This window comes from Heterodontus francisci, chromosome 8 (genome assembly GCF_036365525.1).
Source record: "Heterodontus francisci isolate sHetFra1 chromosome 8, sHetFra1.hap1, whole genome shotgun sequence".
NCBI lineage: Eukaryota > Metazoa > Chordata > Chondrichthyes > Heterodontiformes > Heterodontidae > Heterodontus > Heterodontus francisci.
In genome coordinates this window covers 28,848,670-28,868,890 of record NC_090378.1, presented here as the reverse complement: position 1 = coordinate 28,868,890, position 20,221 = coordinate 28,848,670, and the positions used below count along the sequence as shown (strand labels likewise).

The 20,221-nt window shown below is 42.6% G+C and overlaps 1 protein-coding gene across 1 annotated transcript in view; it reads right to left on the bottom strand.

Annotated features, from left to right (window-relative positions):
* Positions 1 to 16,824: 16,824 nt before the first annotated feature.
* Positions 16,825 to 20,221, bottom strand: part of LOC137372494 (phospholipid phosphatase-related protein type 4-like) — a 76,537-nt gene continuing 73,140 nt past the window's right edge. The window contains exon 7 of the mRNA XM_068036363.1: positions 16,825 to 18,225. Coding sequence (XP_067892464.1) covers positions 16,885 to 18,225 — 1,341 coding nt within the window. The 3' untranslated portion in view covers positions 16,825 to 16,884. The remainder of the gene's footprint in view (positions 18,226 to 20,221) is intronic.

Sequence of the window (20,221 nt, the reverse complement as noted above, 5' to 3'; positions counted from 1 at the left end):
CACATGCAGATCGAGGCAGAAAGAAAACAGAAGAAATAAAGTGGAAAAGTTTGAGGCAATCTCTGAGGAGGTTTTTTGTTAGGGGTCTTCGAGCTCACTGTAGGGTCATTGATTGTAGGTAGATCTTGCTTTTCGTTGGGACCCAGTATTCTTCTTAAACCTTGTTCGCTGTAGGAGACTTTTCTCTTGTGGGGTTCATGTGTCTTCAGTGGATTCAGAAGCTGGTGAGAAAGAGATGGAACCAGGCAGACAGACAGGAGAGTTCTTCTCAGCTAGGAGCATTCTGCTTTCTGCAGGCTCTCAGTTCGAAATGTACAATTCAGAAACCCCCAGGTTGCCAAGCAGGTTAGTCATGTGACTAACTGGTCTGACCATGTCTTCGCTCTGTGTATTTTATATCAGGGTATGATCCTTTGTCCTTTCCAAGTACTGTCTGTTAATATGCAAATGTCTTTTTTCCAGCCAAGGTCTGGCAGTGCTTGTAACAGGCCTTCTCTTCTTCCCAACAACAACTTGAAATTTAATGTCCATGTGGCGTAACTAATATGCCTCATTCTTGGTAGGTGGGAGCCTGCATGACAAATATATATCAGGAAAAGCATTGATCCCTGGAAAACTCCACTACAAACCTTCCTCTAGCCTGAGAAATATCCATTAACCACTACTCGTTGTTGCCTGTCACTCAGCCAATTCCGTATCCATGTTGCTACCATCCCTTTTATTTCCATGAGCTACAAGTTTGCTCACAAGTCTGTTGTGTGGCACTGCATCAAATGCCTTTGGGAAGTCCACATCACCACATCAACAGCATTGCCTTCATCAACTCTCTCTGTTACCTCCTCAAAAAACTCTAGCAAGTTAGTTAAACATGATTTTCCCTTAAGAAATACACGCTGGCTTTCCTTAATTAACTTGCATTTGTCCACATGACTATTGATTTTGTCCCAAATTATTTTTTCTAGAAGTCTTCCCACCACCAAAGTTAAACTGACTGGCCTGTAGTTGCTGGGCTTATCTTTACACCATGTTTTGAACAAGGGTGTAAAGTTTGCAATTCTCCAGTGCCCAGGCACCACCCCTGAGTCTAATGAAGACTTAAAAATTATGGCCAGTGCCTCTACAACTTCCACCCTCACTTCCTTCAGTATCCTTGGATGCATCTCATCTGGTCCTGGTGCTTTATCCACTTTAAGTACAAACAGCCTATCTAATAATTCCTCTTTATCAATTTTAAACTCCTCTAGTGTCTGTCTTACCTCCTCTTTCAACATTGCCTGGGTTGCATCTTCTTCCTTAGTAAGGACAGATGCAAAGTATTCATTTGATACCTCAGCTATGCCCTCTGCCTCCATGTGTAAATCTCCTTTCTGGTCCATAATTGGCCCCACTCCTCCTTTTACCACCCTTTTACTATATATATGCCAATAGAAAACTTTGGGATTTCCTTTAATGCCAGCTACCAGCCTCTTTTCATGCTCTCTCTTTGCTTCTCTTCTTTGCTTTTTGACTTCCCCTCTGGATCTTCTTTATTCAGCCTGATTCTCAATAGTATTTTCTACCTGGCATCCTTTATAAGCACATTTTTTCTTCTTTATCTTAACCTCTACAGATGCCACAACCTTGCAATGTCTGCTGCTATGAAATCTCTCATATCCAACCTATGTCTCCCATAGGCAGGATTTTATTGGTCACGATTTATATTGAAGTTGAAAATGTATTCTTTAAATTTCTGTCTGCAGTTTCATTACAAAAACAGACAGAAGAAATTGTCCTGAAGACATTTAGGATTGTATTCTGCACTGAGGAATCTTCCCTCGGCTATTCAAATTCATACATCTCATGATTAATTACCTCACCTTTCAAATCATATTATTTTTGCACCATCGATTGCTGAAAATGTAAACTGATAATAATCAGCAGGGCATCTGGGACCTCCTGAATATCAAGTCCAATGGTTTATCTCCTTAACTGATGACATTTAAGAATAGGAAAGAAACAGAACAAAGGAAATATAGTGAATTAGAGTCAAATTAGTTAACGAAAGAGAAATAAAGACAGGGAAAGAAAGAGAGCAGATTAAGAAAGAGATAAAGGACAGGAAAATTAGATTATTTTTAATGTAAAGACCTTTAGCAACAATTTATTACCTACTTGTGTTACTCCACAGTTTCAGTTGTTCCTTTTCTGGACATCCAAAGTTGAATGGTAAGTCAGGACCATAAATCATATGACAGGGTCCTTGGACATGAGATACCAGCTCTAAAAGGCCGTGGCGAGATTACAATGACCTTGTGTTGAAAATCCAGCAATTTCTTGTAACTTAATGAATGTCAACGGAGAGGTTGATGACAGCTCCCATTTTTTTGCAAGACAAATAGTGGAAAGATGGAAATCATCCATCATGGCATATCTCTTCCTTGCCAAAAATTGCTAGGGTTTTTACACACTAATAATGGCAAGTGTCATGAACTCTGGACCAATGAAATGTTTGATAAAGCCTGTTACATTTCCAAATCAGAACAGTTCATGGTGTTCAGTCCTGGTATTGAACTGAACATCATCAAATACTCAAAGAAGCTCACAGTTTGAACTGTACAAATTTTGGCATTTTTCACTAAATTATTCTCTCTAAATTGACAATGTCTGGCAAAGAATTATTGAGAAGCAAAGGGGTAATCAAAATTACGGTTTTGCAGTTAAAACAACAATTAAAACTGCATTCCACACAAAGTTTGAAGAATGCAGGCTGTAATTTTTTTCCCAAGGTTCACAATCTGTAGTTGTGGTAGTAGCCTTAAAACCTTTGCAGCACAATGACCAGAAAAAAATCGAGAGCACAGCCTCTGTGCCCTCTTATCCAGTCTTCACTCTCATTGAATAAGAATCCAAGCTGTGAGTGGCCCCTAAAATCTGTGCCGATTTTAACTTTTTACCTTAAAACGGGTGTGCTGAGTGGGAGATTGAACATTCAAACCCATATTGAATTTCATTGCACAGTATTTTGCTTTTCTTCCAAAAATGTGCTGTGTCATTCTATGATTCCATGATTCTGTGTGTGCTTAAAATGCTCCCATACAAAGAACAAAGAACAAAGAACAGTACAGCACAGGAACAGGGCATTCGGCCCTCCAAGCCTGCGCCGATCTTGATGCCTGCCGAAACTAAAACTTTCTGCACTTCCGGGGACCGTATCCCTCTATTCCCATCCTAGTCATGTATTTGTCAAGATGCCTCTTAAACGTCGCTATCATACCTGCTTCCACCACCTCCCCCGGCAGCAAGGTCCAGGCACTCACCACCCTCTGTGTAAAGAACTTGCCTCGCACATCCCCTCTAAACTTTGCCCCTTGCACCTGAAACCTATGTCCCCTAGTAACTGACTCCTCCACCCTGGGAAAAAGCTTCTGACTATCCACTCTGTCAATGCGCTCATAACTTTGTAAACCTCTATCATGTCGCCCCTCCACCTCCGTCGTTCCAGTGAAAACAATCCGAGTTTATCCAACCTCTTCTCATAGCTAATGCCCTCCAGACCAGGCAACATCCTAGTAAACCTCTTCTGTATTCTCTCCAAAGCCTCCACGTCCTTCTGGTAGTGTGGTGACCAGAATTGCATGCAATATTCTAAGTGTGGCCTAACTAAAGTTCTGTACAGCTGCAGCATGACTTGCCAATATTTATACTCTATATCCCGACCGATGAAGGCAAGCATGCCATATGCCTTCTTGATGACCTTATCCACCTGAGTTGCCACTTTCAGTGACCTGTGGACCTGTATGCCCAGATCTCTCTGCCTGTCAATACTCCTAAGTGTTCTGCCATTTACTTCCCACTTCCCACCTGCATTAGACCTTCCAAAATGCATTACCTCACATTTGTCCAGATTAAACTCCATCTGCCATTTCTCCGCCCAAGTCTCCAACCGATCTATATCCTGCTGTATCCTCTGACAATCCTCATCATTATCCGCAACTCCATCAACCTTTGTGTCGTCTGCAAACTTACTAATCAGACCAGCTACATTTTCCTCCAAATCATTTATATATACTACAAACAGCAAAGGTCCCAGCAGTGATCCTTGCGGAACACCACTAGTCACAGCCCTCCATTCAGAAAAGCACCGTTCCACTGCTACCCTCTGTCTTCTATGACCGAGCCAGTTCTGTATCCATCTTGCCAGCTCACCTCTGATCCTGTGTGACTTCATCTTTTGTACCAGTCTGCCATGAGGGACCTTGTCAAAGGCTTTACTGAAGTCCATATAGACATCATCCACTGCCCTTCCTTCATCAATCATCTTCGTTACTTCCTCAAAAAACCCAATCAAGTTAGTGAGACACGACCTCCCCTTCACAAAACCATGCTGCCTCTTGCTAATAAGTTCATTTGTTTCCAAATGGGAGTAAATCCTGTCCCGAAGAATCCTCTCTAATAATTTCCCTACCACTGACGTAAGGCTCACCGGTCTATAATTTCCTGGATTATCCTTGCTACCATTCTTAAACAAAGGAACAATATTGGCTATTCTCCAGTCCTCTGGGACCTCACCTGTAGCCAAAGAGGATACAAAGATTTCTGTCAAGGCCCCAGCAATTTCTTCCCTTGCCTCCCTCAGTATTCTGGGGTAGATCCCATCAGGCCCTGGGGACTTATCTACCTTAATGCTTTGCAAGACACCCAATACCTCCTCCTTTTTGATAACAACATGACCGAGACTATCTGCACTCCCTTCCCTGGACTCATCATCCACCAAGTCCTTCCCTTTGGTGAATACTGATGCAAAGTACTCATTTGGTACCTCACCCATTTCCTCTGGCTCCACACATAGATTCCCTCCTCTGTCCTTGAGTGGGCCAACCCTTTCCCTGGTTACCCTCTTGCTCTTTATATACGTATAAAAAGCCTTGGGATTTTCCTTAATCCTGTTTGCCAATGACTTTTCATGACCCCTTTTAGCCCTCCTGACTCCTTGCTTAAGTTCCTTCCTACTGTCTTTATATTCCTCAAGGGCTTCGTCTGTTCCCAGCCTTCCAGCCCTTACGAATGCTTCCTTTTACTTTTTGACTGCGCTCACAATATCCCGTGTTATCCAAGCTTCCCGAAACTTGCCAAAGTTATCCTTCTTCCTCACAGGAACATGCCGGTCCTGGATTCTAATCAACTGATGTATGAAAGACTCCCACATGTCAGATGTTGATTTACCCTCAAACAGCCGCCCCCAATCTAAATTCTTCAGTGCCTGCCTAATATTGTTATAATTACCTTGAAATAAATCATACATAGACACTCGCCTGTTTGCTGATCTCAAGAAAGGGAAGATAGGAAATATGAGAGAATGGAAGAAAGCAGAATAAGGGAAGATGATACCATGTTTACCCATGTCTATCAATAGTATGATTTTGCCCATTGTTCATGTATAATTTTATGTTGGAGAGATACAGTTATATGTCTCATAAGGGTAGTTAGATTAGTGATGTTTGCTTGATTTGTAAGTACTTTGTAAGTTCTTATTTGCAACATTAAACTTTAAATAAGTGAAACTTTGCTTCTAAGCATTTTTTTCTCTTTCTGTCATTGATTGAACTTACATTAATATAACTAGTTAGGAACATAGGAATTCCTAAATGCAAAAGACCAAGACCTATCTGGTTTTCCCCTCAGCATCATGTAGTTACATGTTATTAACAATAATGGATTTGTTGACTAATTATGGCAATCAATTAATTTACAACAAAGCCAGACATGAGATGAGGAAAACCCCCAACGGTGGAGAGCTTTGAAAACAGTAACTATGAAGTCACTTGTTCCTCCCAAGCATGCTACGTTTACCTTATGTCATGTCACTCGTAAATGGTATCCTAAAATATTATTTTCTGGAATAAATTTATCTAATTTGCATTTGAATGAATCTGCTTCCACCATCTCCCTATACAGCTTGTTCCACCGATTGACCACTCGCTCACTGTATTAATATTTCCATGGATTAATTTTGAATTTACAACCTTTTTAAAGTATAGGTCATGTCTTTTAGTTCTATTGTTCTGGGCAAGATGAAATATCTTGTCATAGTGTACATTAACTAGTCTCTTTAGAATCCTAAGAACAGCAATCACATCACCTTTCAACCTTCTCTTTTCCAGTGAGCACATACACAATTTATACAATCGCTCATCATAATCCAACCCATCCATCCCTTCAATTATTCCGGTTGTCATTTTCTGTATCCTTTCAATAGCTGCAAATTCATTTGGACTGTGGCTACCAGAACTGTACACAGTATTCTGAGTGAGGTCGCACCCATGAATAATGATAGTTAACAACAGCTTAGGTACTTAAAAATGATTAGTCCAAAGTATGAACAACAGCTTGCTGACTCTACTATGGGCCTGTTACTCCTATTACACTTTACTCATTAATATGAATTCTTGCCACTGTAAAGTTATAGAAATAAGAGATTATTTTTGTAGATCTATTTAGACAATAATGTAAAAATGGTGGAACTCAAAAGCAGCTGAGACAAGTTACAAATATATTGTGAAATGTGAAGAAGTATACATTTCATTAAAACTTTGAATTCTATGAATTAATCTTTACAATCTATAAAATAATAATAGCTATGATTATATTACTGCCATGTTTTCCTGGAGTACAGTACATTTAGATTACTTTAAATTTCATGACTAGACATGCATACTTCAAATAAGCCCTGACCAGTTTGCATTTCATTTGCATTATATAGGTCAGTAAAAGGATTCCTGTTGCCACAGTCAGGTTCTCATGGTTGGTTGCAGACTGTAGTAATGATAAAATGCCATAATGCATCATTTCCAAACATTCCCTGGTGCTCACAGCAATAACATTAAATTTACTTCTCAAGGGCTAAACCCATCATAATGAGTGACTACCATGGACTGGAACTGAGCTGTAATAGTGAAGTTATAATTGAAGTAAGGCTGCATTCAAAGTAAATACATTTCAGATTGCACGAACAAAAAAAAAAAATGAAAACATTATGGGGGCAAAATTTGATAGCCCCCCAGACGGACAGAGGGATCGCAGTACGTAATTAACGCATGCCTGCTGCTTCCAATGCAGGAAGCACGCAACTTCACGCTGCCTGCTAATTTGCATGATTCTTGTGTGCAGCCAGCCCTAAATGCACTTTGAGTGGCTGCATGCCTCAGCAGGGGCCCAAATTTGTGCCAAGCTACTTAAAACACTGCTTAAAACTAGTCTGCACTATTTGAACCTCTAGAAAGGGAGGTGCATTCTGGCTGGAGAAGGTGCTGGAACTGTTTGTGGAAGAGAGTTAGAGCAGGAGGAAGAGTAAATTGTGGCGCAACAGGGGAGAGAGTGTGCTCCAAGGTTCTTGGATGCTGTACTTGATGCCTTGATGGAGGAGGTGGAGAGGCAGAGAGCTGTGATCAATCCACAGAGAACCAGGGGGCCCTCCAGACACATTTTGTAAAGGCAGAGGGACCAGAGAGTTGTGGAGATCAATGTCAAAAGCCCCGAGGCCCTGGATGCAGTGCTGCTGAAGGTTCAATTACCTCACATGTGTGGTCAAGGTCAGTGAATGTATCTTCAAATGCCATATCCCACCAACTGCACCAACAGCCTTACACACTGCTCAACTCACCACACCCCCATTACTGACCAACCAATAATCTCTATCAACCATGACTCATATCTAAAATTCATAACTTCATTTCAACCTCACACACTTTGCACTGCAGCAAAGCTCACATCCCCATCTCACAGTGTGTACAGACTACCAGCTATTCAACCATGACCGCCATATCACCCAAACATATAGCACCACACTCACTGACTTCCCTCTCTCTTGCAGGACAAGGTGACCTCAGGCAGCAGCACCTAACTGGTGGGGGCCAGACATGATTGCATGTCCTTCCATCCAGGGTGAAGATGGTCCTCGCCATTGTTGGAGAGGCTATTGCTAAGACTGTGGGCAGCAGTGGGCTGAAACCATCAAAGAGGATGATATCCTAATACTTCACCATCCTTCTCACGTCCCATTTCTCCTCATCCTACACTGTCTTCTGATTTGCAAGCTGCAGATGGTGTAAGCATGTACCTCTTCCTTTCCCTCCTCCCCTCATTACAATCCTACCTTTGTGCCTTTCTCCTTTCACATATCCAAGAACTTCCATGTGGTCAGGCAGTGGTGGAAGAGCAGGAAGACAGTGTTGAAGGAACAACGGACATGAGTGACTTGCAGCAATGGCAGGGGACAAGGGTTGTTCAGGTGCCAGCTCACCGGACGGCAAGATTGCACACAAGTTATTCTGCAGAGAACTCATATGAGGACTGATGGATATGGCAATGGAATGTTTGGTGCATTGGCAGGTCTGCCAGAAAGCCTGTGTGCAATGTCAAAAAGCTTGCACAAACTTCGGCTGTAGAATCAGGGTCAGAGGCTGGTGAGAGCACCGTACACATGCCCAAGCTGGCTGAGGTTGAGACAGCCGAGGCCTCTGACAGTGGGAGGACTGTGAGTCAACAGGCCCCAGCCTGATGATGAGCCTCAGGTGTTGATAGCACAGGGCATGCTGGAGTTGCACAGAGAGGTAAGGCAATTTCTGGCGGAAATGCCAGACGCCGTGCGCAGGCATGGGGGCAGACGATGGAGGAGTCCATCCATGCCACGGCTGCTGACATGTCTCAGGCATTTGAACGCATGGCTTCCTCCATCAAGAGGTTGGCAACCCTCATGGAGAGCCAGATCCCACAAATGCGCACAGACTTGCACACATCGCCTTGGCCATGAGCTCAGTGCAGCAGTGGCAAGGTGAGAGAAGAATGAGGCACATGGAGCCTTCTCCAGTTCCTCGTCCTTTTCTAGGGAGCAGGTAGGTTCAAGTGAGGCATAAAAGGGAGGAGGAGGAGAGGCTGACTTCAACATCTGGGCGTTGTAGAGTGTTGTCCCTTTAAGAACTCAGTATGCAAATGAGCAAAGTACCAGAATGTAATCATGAGACTAGAAGGCATCGTGTCTCTGCACTGTAACACCCTGGACAAAGGTACTGTCTATAGTTTGCTCTGTATTGTGTTGTTACGACCAGGTAAGAAAAAGGTCAAGGGATCCCCTTCTGCCTTCACCTGGTCTTACTGTAACAGGGTTTTATTTTTAAACACACTGTTTTTAGCTCACTTTTGGTGAATCCTTGTTCACCGCTTTCCACTTATAAGGCAAAGAAATGAGCACAAACAGGCTTTCTTAGGTTTAAAGAAGAAAGATTGAAATTTTTTGTAACTAAAAACTCTAATTCGGTTGACATCTACGGATCACGCTCACATGCATATGCGATATGTGCAAATAGAGACAGAAAAGAGCAGAAGAAAAAATAAAGTGGAAAAGTTTGAGGCAATCTCTGAGGAGGGTTTTTTTGTTACTGTGTTTCGCGCTCACTGTAGAATCCTTGATTGAAGATAGGGTCTTGCATTTTGTTGGAGCCCAGTACTCTTCTTAAACCTCGTTTATTGTAGCAGACTTTTTCTATCTTGGAGGTCCATGTGTCTTCAGTGGGTTTTGGAGTTCCATGAGAAAGAGTTGGGAGCAGACACGAGGTCTTCTTCAGCCCAGGAGCAAAGAGCTTTCTCCCCCAGTTCAAACACTGTCTTTACAATTTAAAACTGCCCAAGTTGGCTAGCAGAGTATTCACGTGGCTGGTATAACCACTTCTGGCTTTGTGTATTGGGTGGGTCAGGGAATAGTCCTTTGTTCCAAGCATTGTCTGTTAATATGCAAAAATGTCCTTCCAGCCAGGGGCTTGGCAACCCCTTCTATCAGGCCTTCTCTTCTTCCCAGCAACAATTATTTAATGTCCATGTGGCAAAATTAATATGCCTCATTCTTGGCAGGTGGGGGCCTGCATGACAGTGTGTATTAGTTTAGCTGTAAATAAACCTTCTAGAGATCTTCAAGAAACTGGAATCCATGTACTTCATTGTGTTGCTTAAGATAACACAAAGAGGCTCAAGACACTGGGGGCTTCCCTCGGGGTGCTCCGAGTGTGAACACCAGCTCCACAGCCCCTCCGCCAGTGAGCACAGCTCCAGTAGCCGTGACACCTGAGGAGAGTCCTGCACCTGTGCAGGCAACCCTCAGGGAGCCGGGGCCTTCCAAGCCTCAGGCCGACAGAGGACAGCCACCAAAGTCATCACAGGCCAACGGGAAGTGTGATAAGCAGCCTGCCATCAACCCAGCTGCTAGTACTGGGGTCACACCTCTTAGAAAATCTCATAAACAAAGAAAGAAAACCACCTAGAGACACTTGGGATTTTGAAATTTGCTTTATCATATAAAGTTCTTTTTTGTTCTTGAAATTAACCTTCCTCGTGTAAAAGTGATTATTCTATCCTGCATTAATTGTGAGCTGCTGACTTCACCCTTTTCTCTTAGTGGATGCCAATGTAGGCAGAACTCTCATTTGCATCAGCCATAGAGTGTGGTTCAACTGGGTGCTAGGCATGGAAGACAAATAGAAAGGAGGTGACAGACTGCATGCATTGATGTGAGTCTTTATTATTTTTACTCTGAGTGGCCATCATAGTGGCTCAAAGTGGCTAAGTATGAGATTGTCTCTTTCTTCCTTGGCCTGTCGCACAATTTGCCTGGCCTCTGGTGTAAGGGGTTCAACATCCACTGCTGCTTACTCATGTCCCTCCTCTGCATTCTCCTCGGTGGAGGAGATTCATTCAATCATATACTCGTCATGCAAGGCCTCCCCACTCAGCAGTGCTAGATTGTGCAGAGCATAGCAGACCACAACGATACATGAAATCCTAGTTGGGGCATACTGCAGGACTCCACTGGATCGATCTAGGCAATGAAATCTCATCTTCAGCAGCCCAATGGCTTGTTCAATGGTCACTCAGATGGAGCAGCGGCAAGTGTCGTGCCTCTCCTCCTCTGCATTACAAGGGTTCTCACAGGCATGAGTAGTCATGTCTTCAATGGGTAGCCTTTGTTCCCGAGAATCCATCCCTGAAGGTGAGCAGGGGGCCTGAAAGGTTGTGGCACCTGCAGGCATCATGCTGCTCCCCAGGAAGTGGGCACACACCTGAAAGAAATGTTTTCAGTGGTGGCAGACCAGTTACACAATGATGGAATGGAAGCCCTTCCTATTGATGAAGGCAGCTGGCTGGTCCATTTGTGCCTTGATGGCCAATCTATCATACCTTGCACCCGGGGAAATCCAATGATGGTCCTGAGTCTGATGGCCATCTCCGCCTGATTGTCAGGTTCGGTCGGCAGCGCACATAGTCACCGACCCTCTTGAACAGGGCATTAGTCACTTCCTTGATGCAGCAATGGGCTGCTCCCTTGGAGACCCTACACATGTCCCTGGTGGATCCTTGGAGTGATCCAGATACATAAAAGTTGAGTGCTACTGTGATCTTCAGGGCCACTGGAGTAGGGTGAACCCCAAATCCCATAGGTCACAGCACATCCTGCAGCAGGGTGCATAAGTCGGTGACAGTGTCCCAGGAGAACTGTAGTCTTCGCAGACAATGTTGCTCGGATATTTGAAGGTAGCTGAGGCGAGTCCAGTACACCCTCTGTTGCAGGTGGGCCCTTCGTGCCATGGCTGGCTGCTGAAGCTCTCGTTATGGAGCTTCATGGACAGGCACAGCTGCATCCTGGCCCTGTCTCCATCAGAGGCACTGCATCATGCCACGGGGATCCAAAAAGACAGAGGAGGGAGTTTTGTGCTCTTCCCCCGTGGTGGGTTTGGAGGCTGGGAGAGCATAAAATCTGGTGGGATGCCGGTGGGCAAGGTGGGGGTCCCACCACCAGCCTGCCTCCGCCAAAATTTAGTCCGGGGCGGGAAGGCCTGTGAATGGCCTTCCTGTCACCGCTGCAATTAGCAGTACGGCAGGCATTCCTGTTAACGTACACGATCCACAGCATGAAAAATCATGTGGGCTGCTTCCTGGCTCCGGTGAGGGTGGCGGGAGGTGGGTGGTGGGTGTCCCACATTAAAAAGCACCTAGTGCGGGAACAAGAGACCCGGCATCGGGAAGGGAAGGGGAGAGGCCCAATGAAAGCACCCCCCCACCACCCTTGTTGCTGAACGCCCTCCCCCGCGTCTCCCACCCCACAGGACCCGTCCCGCCCTGCCTACCTGTGACCTGGGTGCAGCGACACTCTTCGGCCTCCGGTAGGTGGTCCTCCAGCAGCAGCTGTTGGCCTCTGATTGGCCGGCAGCTCTCCAAGGATGGGACTTCTGGCGACAGGGTCCTTGATCCTTTGGAAGGCTCGCCGCTGTCCCCTTAAGTGCCTGACTGGTACCAGATTCGGTGGGCCTTCTGGAGAAGAGGCGATGCAAGGATCTCGGCGTCACTTTTCCAGGCCAGGGTTTATAAGACCCATGCCAGGTGATCAGTGGGCCTCCATAGTGCTATCGATGCAGAGACAAATCTGCCATGGCAGCTGTGCCTTTGCTACTTGTCCCAGCAGACTCCCTGATGACCCTCAGTGCCCACCCTTGCTGATATCAGACCACCTCACCCAACTGTTTGGGCACCCAATACAGCCACCCAAAACAAAGCACCCTCTCACCCTCCCCCACCCCTGCAGACCACCCGAGACCCTGCTCAGCCAATACTCCCACCTGAAACCACGACCCCCCTCACCACCCTGCAGACCACCTGTGACCATAACCCTCCTTGCAGAGTGCACAGCACTGTAGGTCGACAATGGCCTCCGCTTCCCTCTCTTCCCCTGTGCAGTGCTGTTCATGGCTGCCTACCCATCACAACGCTGAGGCGACGCCCACTTGCATCCGACTAGTCCACATATTCCCCAAACCCCAAGGAAATCCAGGACCTATGTGATTATTATTAAAATACACTCCAAAGTACTTTAATTTCTAATTATGCAGTTGATGTTGATTAGGACTAATTGTGTTCCAAGGCAAATGCGCCTGCTTGTAGATATCCCTGCTATAGCCATGCAATCACCACTTAGTGCAGAGTCCACTCATTATGTTGGACCATTTCTCTGCTGAGTAGGATGTTACCCTGTTCCTAGGTGATCCTAGACAGTCAATATGATATTGTAACTCCTGAACCAGTTGTACAAATAGCTGATGAAATGTCACAGTCCTGAAATGTTAAATCTGTTTCTCTCCCCCAAGATGCTGCCAGACCTGCTGAGTATTTCCAGCATTTTCTGTTTATATACGAGATTTACAGCATTCACAGTATTTGGCCTTTTGTGTAGTTTCTGATATGCTTGAGTCCATTGTCTTTTGCAGAAATCATAGTGACTGTAAGTTTGATTGAACGGGTGGAACTAGTGTGCACAGTAAAGATAGTAACTGCCAAACCCAAAACTCGGAGGTTGGACTTTACTATAATGTTGATCACCCAACTTTGAAGTCTTGGAATCTGAATTTTGATCTGGATGCAATGTCGAAGTGGGTTGCAGCTGTAAAGATTTCTTGTTTAGGAGGATAACTAGTTGAGTTTACATCCCCACTGTCTGAAACCTTGTATCCCATAAATTAAACCATACAACTAGAAACCGGAGACTACTGTGCTACTTGAGCTCCTCCTCCCAAAAAGGGAAACAGATTCAACACTGGTACTGAGCTTTTGTTGATGGAATAAAACATGTTAAATACAGCTTAGGTTTGATTCAGATAAGCCAATATGCAGTGGTGCATATGCAGCCTGATGTCTAAGTATGAGATTTCTTGTAAGATTGCAGTGTTAGAGAATCATAGGATAGTTGGGGGTAAAACTGATTTATCAGGATTGAGTTGTCTTAACAGAACCATTTCTGACAGAATGGGCATTATGACCGAATGGCCTTCTCCTCACTCATCATTTTCTGAACCACAAATACAATTTTTTGTAATTGGCATGGAGTATATAGGTGATGCTGACAGGACCACATTCATTGCCCACTCCTTGCTGTCCTGAAGAAGGAAATAATGGGCTTCATTCTTGAATTGATGCAGTCCATGTGCTGATGTTCTCTGAAAGTATGAGTGGATAAAATCATAAAAAGGTCCTTGACATTTTCAGTTTAATAAATAGGTGCAGAGAGTACAGAAGTAAAGAAGCGATGACGAATTTGTACAAACTATCGGTCAGATGACAGAGTTGTTGAGCAAGTCTCAATTTAAAATCAAAATGATAAGAGTTAGGAAAAAGAATGGTGGGCGGCACAGTGGCGCAGTGGTTAGCACCGCAGCCTCACAGCTCCAGCGACCCGGATTCAATTCTGGGTACTGCCTGTGTGGAGTTTGCAAGTTCTCCCTGTGTCTGCGTGGGTTTCCGTCGGGTGCTCCGGTTTCCTCCCACATGCCAAAGACTTGCAGGTTGATAGGTAAATTGGCCATTATAAATTGCCCCTAGTATAGGTAGGTGGTAGGGAAAATATAGGGACAGGTGGGGATGTGGTAGGAATATGGGATTAGTGTAGGATTAGTATAAATGGGTGGTTGATGGTCAGCACAGACTCGGTGGGCCGAAGGGCCTGTTTCAGTGCTGTATCTCTAAAACTAAAAAACTAAAAACTAAAGATGTCCCTATATACAGAGTTTGGAGCACAGAATGCTTTGTTGCAGGGTGTAGTTGAGGCAGAAACTACTATATCTTTTGAAATTGGACAACCATTTGAAACAACAAAGAGAGAATGAGACAGTGGGATTAATTTAGGATTGTTCTGACAGAAGAAGCAAAGACAAGATAGGCTAAGGGGCGTCTCTGTGCACTGTAAACTTCTATGGTTTAGGCATTTTTATTTTTCCTTTCTTGTGTTAACTAATGCTGGAAAATGTTGTGACAATATAAAGCACAGTCATTTAAAAAGATTAAAATATTAGACAATGCTTGGATTAATGGAGAGACTAAATTATGCTTTGGGCATCTTGCATTTTGATGGACTTGTTATTGCTCCATGTAGTCCATTAGAAAAACATTACTGTTTCTGCTTTAGTGTTATAATGAAAAAAAAAAACAGGATTTACTTGTATCCACTGCAATTAAGGAACATTTATTTTGTAAATAACCAACACATTTGGGAAAGGTACAGTGTAGCTGATATCGCTCAAATATGACAACAGAGCCATTTTTTAAACAGAAATATGTTCCAGTATTTCTCCCTTGATTACTTTTCACAAGACGTTTGTATACCACAATTTAAAAACTCGCACACAAAATGTCTTGCATAACACTTACTGAGCCAGTGCTTGTCTTTAAAACACTTTTTTGAAAACAATAGTTAACAGAACATTTTAAACACATATGCCACTATACACACCTGTGTATACCGTAGTTAAACGGTCTTCCCTTAAACATTCAAATCACTTAAATATAATTTTACTGGGCAAGTAAACAAATCTTCCATAAGGTATCACAGTTTGTACCAACTAGTAATTATCTACAATGACAAAAGATGATGTCACCTGTTAAATAATTCCTTAATAAATATTTAATTAAGGTATGGGTTGCAATGAAAATAAAGTCTAATTTTACAAGAGGTGCTGTATAAAAAAAATACATGCAGATGTATATCACAGTCCAATGTGTTACAGCCACTTTTTTAGTGGCAGGAACAATTCGGCTTTTTCTATCCATCATAATAAAACGTAACTAGGTCATAATGTAACACGAGGAAAGTTTTCACTTTAACCACTGGAATAATTCAAGCCAATAGCTCTTTGAAATGAGATGATTCCTTAAGAAAACTCCCACCAGGATTTAACAAAGACACTGTGGGAAAGCGTTGGGAGCACACTATTTTAACTGTCATTTGAAGGTTCCTGACTCTTGTGTTCCTACGTATAAGCTATATCCAAAACTGAATATCAACAAGTAAAAACTACACATAGGTTTTTTTTCTATCAATATGAATCTAGTAATAAATACCGAAATAATTTCCTTTAGCAACTTAAAAGGATCATACAGGGTTATATTTGGTACATCACTAGAGTTGTGGGTTTGGGGGAGGGGTGGAAATGGCAGCACTGTTGTATTGGACACTTTCCTTCATTACTTAAATGTAGAAAAAGCTTGGTACAAAGCCTGTAACATATGATTAAAGGCATACTTTATACTTTTAATACTTTTGAAATACAGCCTTGGTAAGCTTCCAAAAAGCTGTCTATATTACTTAAAAACATTTTCATTAAAGGCATGATATCAATAATCTAAGGCTACAATAGGTATAAAAATCTATGATATAAATCGTGATCAGTAATCAATTACTGTTCATTTTACATTCTGTGAGAGAAAAATTCTATTATTTGTAATGTACATGGTGCACATTTGTATGTATTTGAATATAGTTTGCATGTAATTTCTATAAAAGCTGCATGGTTTTCTCATCTAAATGATCCCCTTAGAAGGTAGCTTTGTAGCTCACTAAAACTTTGACTGATTGTGTTGCCCAAGTAATCATTGCAATCCCAATAATGTTTCCACATATAAAATTTCACAAAATCCTTCATAACAGTTGGGTATATAAGTACTATCTACAGCTTTAACCAGGAAATAAATTCTAAATTGGTCATTACGGAATACAGCAGTACAGTGAAAGCTATCTGAAAATATATGAATTGCTCAATACATAAGTGACATATTCAGAATGGGTGAAAATGCATTCACAGTTTATTGAAATAGCAATGTAGCAAATACTTCTTTCACAAGGCTTAGGCTTTGCCTGTGTGCTCTTGATTAGGATGTAAAAATATCATATTCATGCAAACATGTTTAAATATCAGTAACTTTTCAATTAATAAACAACTGAATGGCACATTAAAACTGCTCAATCTATTATCGGTAAGTACTGGTATTCAGCATCAGTTTTCAATGGATTGTCTTTCAGCAGGCTTCCATAATAAGGATTCATTCTTTATAAGCTCTGGTGGGCGATGTTCCCTTGTAGAAGATATTTCTTGTACTTTCTGGACTATTTCCTCTTTCCGGTATTAAAATTATGTTAGCTTTCCTCCTGAGAGTTGAATCCCGACTGGAGGACACAGAATGCGTTTCAGAAGCGGCTTCACTTCCTTCCACTGGCGTTACTCTTATGGTGGTGATTCCATGGTGATGGTGGTCACTACCGTCTGGATTGGTTTTCTTTCTATCAGATGAAGCATAGCTATCCTTTACTGACTCACTGCTTTCAGAGTCCCTGTTAAGATCATTTAACTCAAATGCTTGGCGAATGCTGGCCTTTTCATGGGACTTCCATTTCCATGATCCACTTCCTTCACTGCCCGATGGTACTTGCACGAGAGATCTGTTGTTTTCTGGGTGAGCTTCCACCCTGACAATATTACTAGGTTCGTGGTCTGTTAGTGCTTTGTATCTTATAGATCCTGTGCAGGTTACTGTGCTACCATCCATACTTTTCGGGCTGCTCTGTAACATACCTTGCTGTTTGGACATAGCAATAACCTGCATAATTCTTGGTTGGGTGTTTGCCCTACCTACTCCACTCTTCTCAGCTACTTTAAGCCACTTTGATCTAGCTGAACTGGCTTTTGGAGAAGTATTTATGTTCTCTTGTGTTTCTTCAGGTATATGGACAAGCTGTGATGAGCCGGGGCGTGACTGCATGGAGACTCTTGCTCCTCCACTGATGTTACTGGTGCTGTTAGTCCCAGGAATAGCACCAGCTTGAATTTTCAGATACTGGTTGAGTTGTATCTGTTGGTCCCCATTAAGGCCTACTCCTGCTGGTTCTGAACTTGATCTCATCTCCATGGACTTTGGTGGTGAGTGACCAGTTTCTGTCTCCATTACTTGCAGGGACAATTTTCGATTTTCATTCTTAGACTTCCATTGTGACAAGAGCTGTTTAGAACGGGCAGAGTCCATAGAAGCATGAATTGTTGCATTTCTTCTGGCTGCCTCATCCAACGATGATGTGTTGACACGTGGTAACGTGTTGCTAAAGGTTACCATGTTCTCCTTTGCCATTGGACTGCGAGGAGTAATGATCTCAACGTCAGCGCTCGTTCTCTTTAAGTTTGTAAGGGAGCTAGATTCCCTGTGATTTCGGTTCAGAATACTTTCAGAATGGTGGGATGAAATCCCATCGATGCTACTGCCTGTTTTTCCTTGGAGTTGTCTACTGCTTTCCTGGCTGAGGTCTGTCAGTGACCTCAAAGGTTCTCTATGATGGGTCTGGTGGGTTATGCCATCATCACTAGGTTGGAAATTGCTCACAGCATAAAGACCCTACATGTAGAACACAAAATAATGCGGAATGAAAATACATTTTAAAGATTATTTATTGCATAGAATCATACAGCACAGAAGGAGGCCATTTGACCCAATGCGCCTGTACTGGACAACAATGACTATGTTTCAAAAGCACTTAATTGGCTATAAGGCACTTTGGGACAACTTGAGGTTGTGAAAGGCATTATATAAATGCAATTTTTTTCTTTTCCTTCTATTCAATTATTCCCACTCACTTGTTCTTTCCCCATCACCCTGAAAATTTCTCCTTGACAAGTATATAGTCAATTCCCTTTTGAAAATTACTCCTGAATCTGCTTCCACCATCCTTTTTGCAGACAGTGAGATTCAGATCATAAAAACGTGCTGCATAATTTTTTAAAATCTGATTTGCAAGTTACGTCTTATCATTTTATTTGCAATTTAAATGTAATGTATTTTTATTTCTCATGTCATTCCTTATTAAAGAAAAAGAATCACTGTTTTATGAAGTTGATGCCCTGGCCAGTCAGTCCTGCTTCTCTCTTGCAACATCTGGGCCAGCTGAGCAGCAGATGTGATAGTGATCCTGCTTTGTCTCACTGTACCACGTGGTGCCTGGGAAATTAGGTCAGGCCCTCAGTTAACAGGAATTGCTGAGCTACAGTCTGCTCATCCAGTCTTGTGTTAAATTGGAACATGTACTTAAACCTTTATCTGGATTTGTATCTGAAGTATTTTATGAGGGTGAAGTTCATGTGCTCAGTAGATTTTCTCCACTTCTGATTGAGCATCATTCAGGTACGTCAGAAAATGATGGGTCGAAATGTAGTTGTGATTTGAAGTGCTTGGGACACACTACAAACAGCATTCCAGTTTTTAACGTCCAGAGTTTAAAACATCAATATTATAGGGCATTTTGAAAATATCAAAATAAAGATAGACTTACATTTATATAACACCTTTCACAATCTCAGGACATTCCAAAGATCTTTAAAGCCAATGACATACTTTTGACGTGTTGTAATGGAGGAAATGCAGTAGCCAATTTGCGCACAGCAAGGTCCCACAAACAGCAATGTGATTATGACCGGATAATCTGTTTTTGGTTTTTGTAATGTTCATTGAGGAATAAATATTGGCATGGACACTGGCAAGAACTGTCCTGCTCCTCTTCAAAAGAGCACAATTGTATTGTTTATGTCTGCCCAGGAGAGCAGACAAGGACCTCATTTTAACATCTCATCTGAGAGACAACCTCTCTAACAGCATAGCACTCCCTCAATACAGCACTGGAGAGTCAGCCTTGATTTTTGTGCTGTAGTTCCTGGAGGGGACTTGAACCCACAACCTTCTGACTCAGGGTTGAGAGTGCTACTCACTGAGCCACAGCTGGACAGTTAGATAAGTGAAAGCAAAACTGCTTCAAAGTATAACAACTTCTTTCAGTACTTCCTGACTTTCTGTTACTTTTCTTTGAATCTCTTGCTTGGATAGTAGGCCAGAAAGCATGATGGGTTTTACTGCAGCTTTTCTGACAGTAGTACCAGACAAAAAGGCCACAGCTGAGTCTTTAAAGATGACTGTATTTGAGTTGGGCTAACAAGTGTAAAAAAAATGTCAATTTATTCCAAGGTACGATACTGTAACACAGCAGACAATCAGACTGAGGTGTCAAATACCTTGCTAAAGCATTAATGAAGTCACTCAAACCAATTTCACATGCCCTAATATGATGTTTGTGTGCCTGTATGTGAGAACAAAAGCTACCTTTCACAAATAAAATGTTAACCATAACCATTCGAATTAAGAATGCTCTTACAGTATTGGCACATAGTCATTGAGAGTTCAATTGGATGCCTAAACAAGTTAATCTTATTCAAAAGACATCAACTGAAATAGCCTACACTTCAGCTGGTTTAACTAAAATCAATTCCTAGACATCAAGGAATAGTATCCCAACTCTACCATCCCAGCAGGCAGTGTCGCCTATAAAAGTGTGCATCAGAAATTG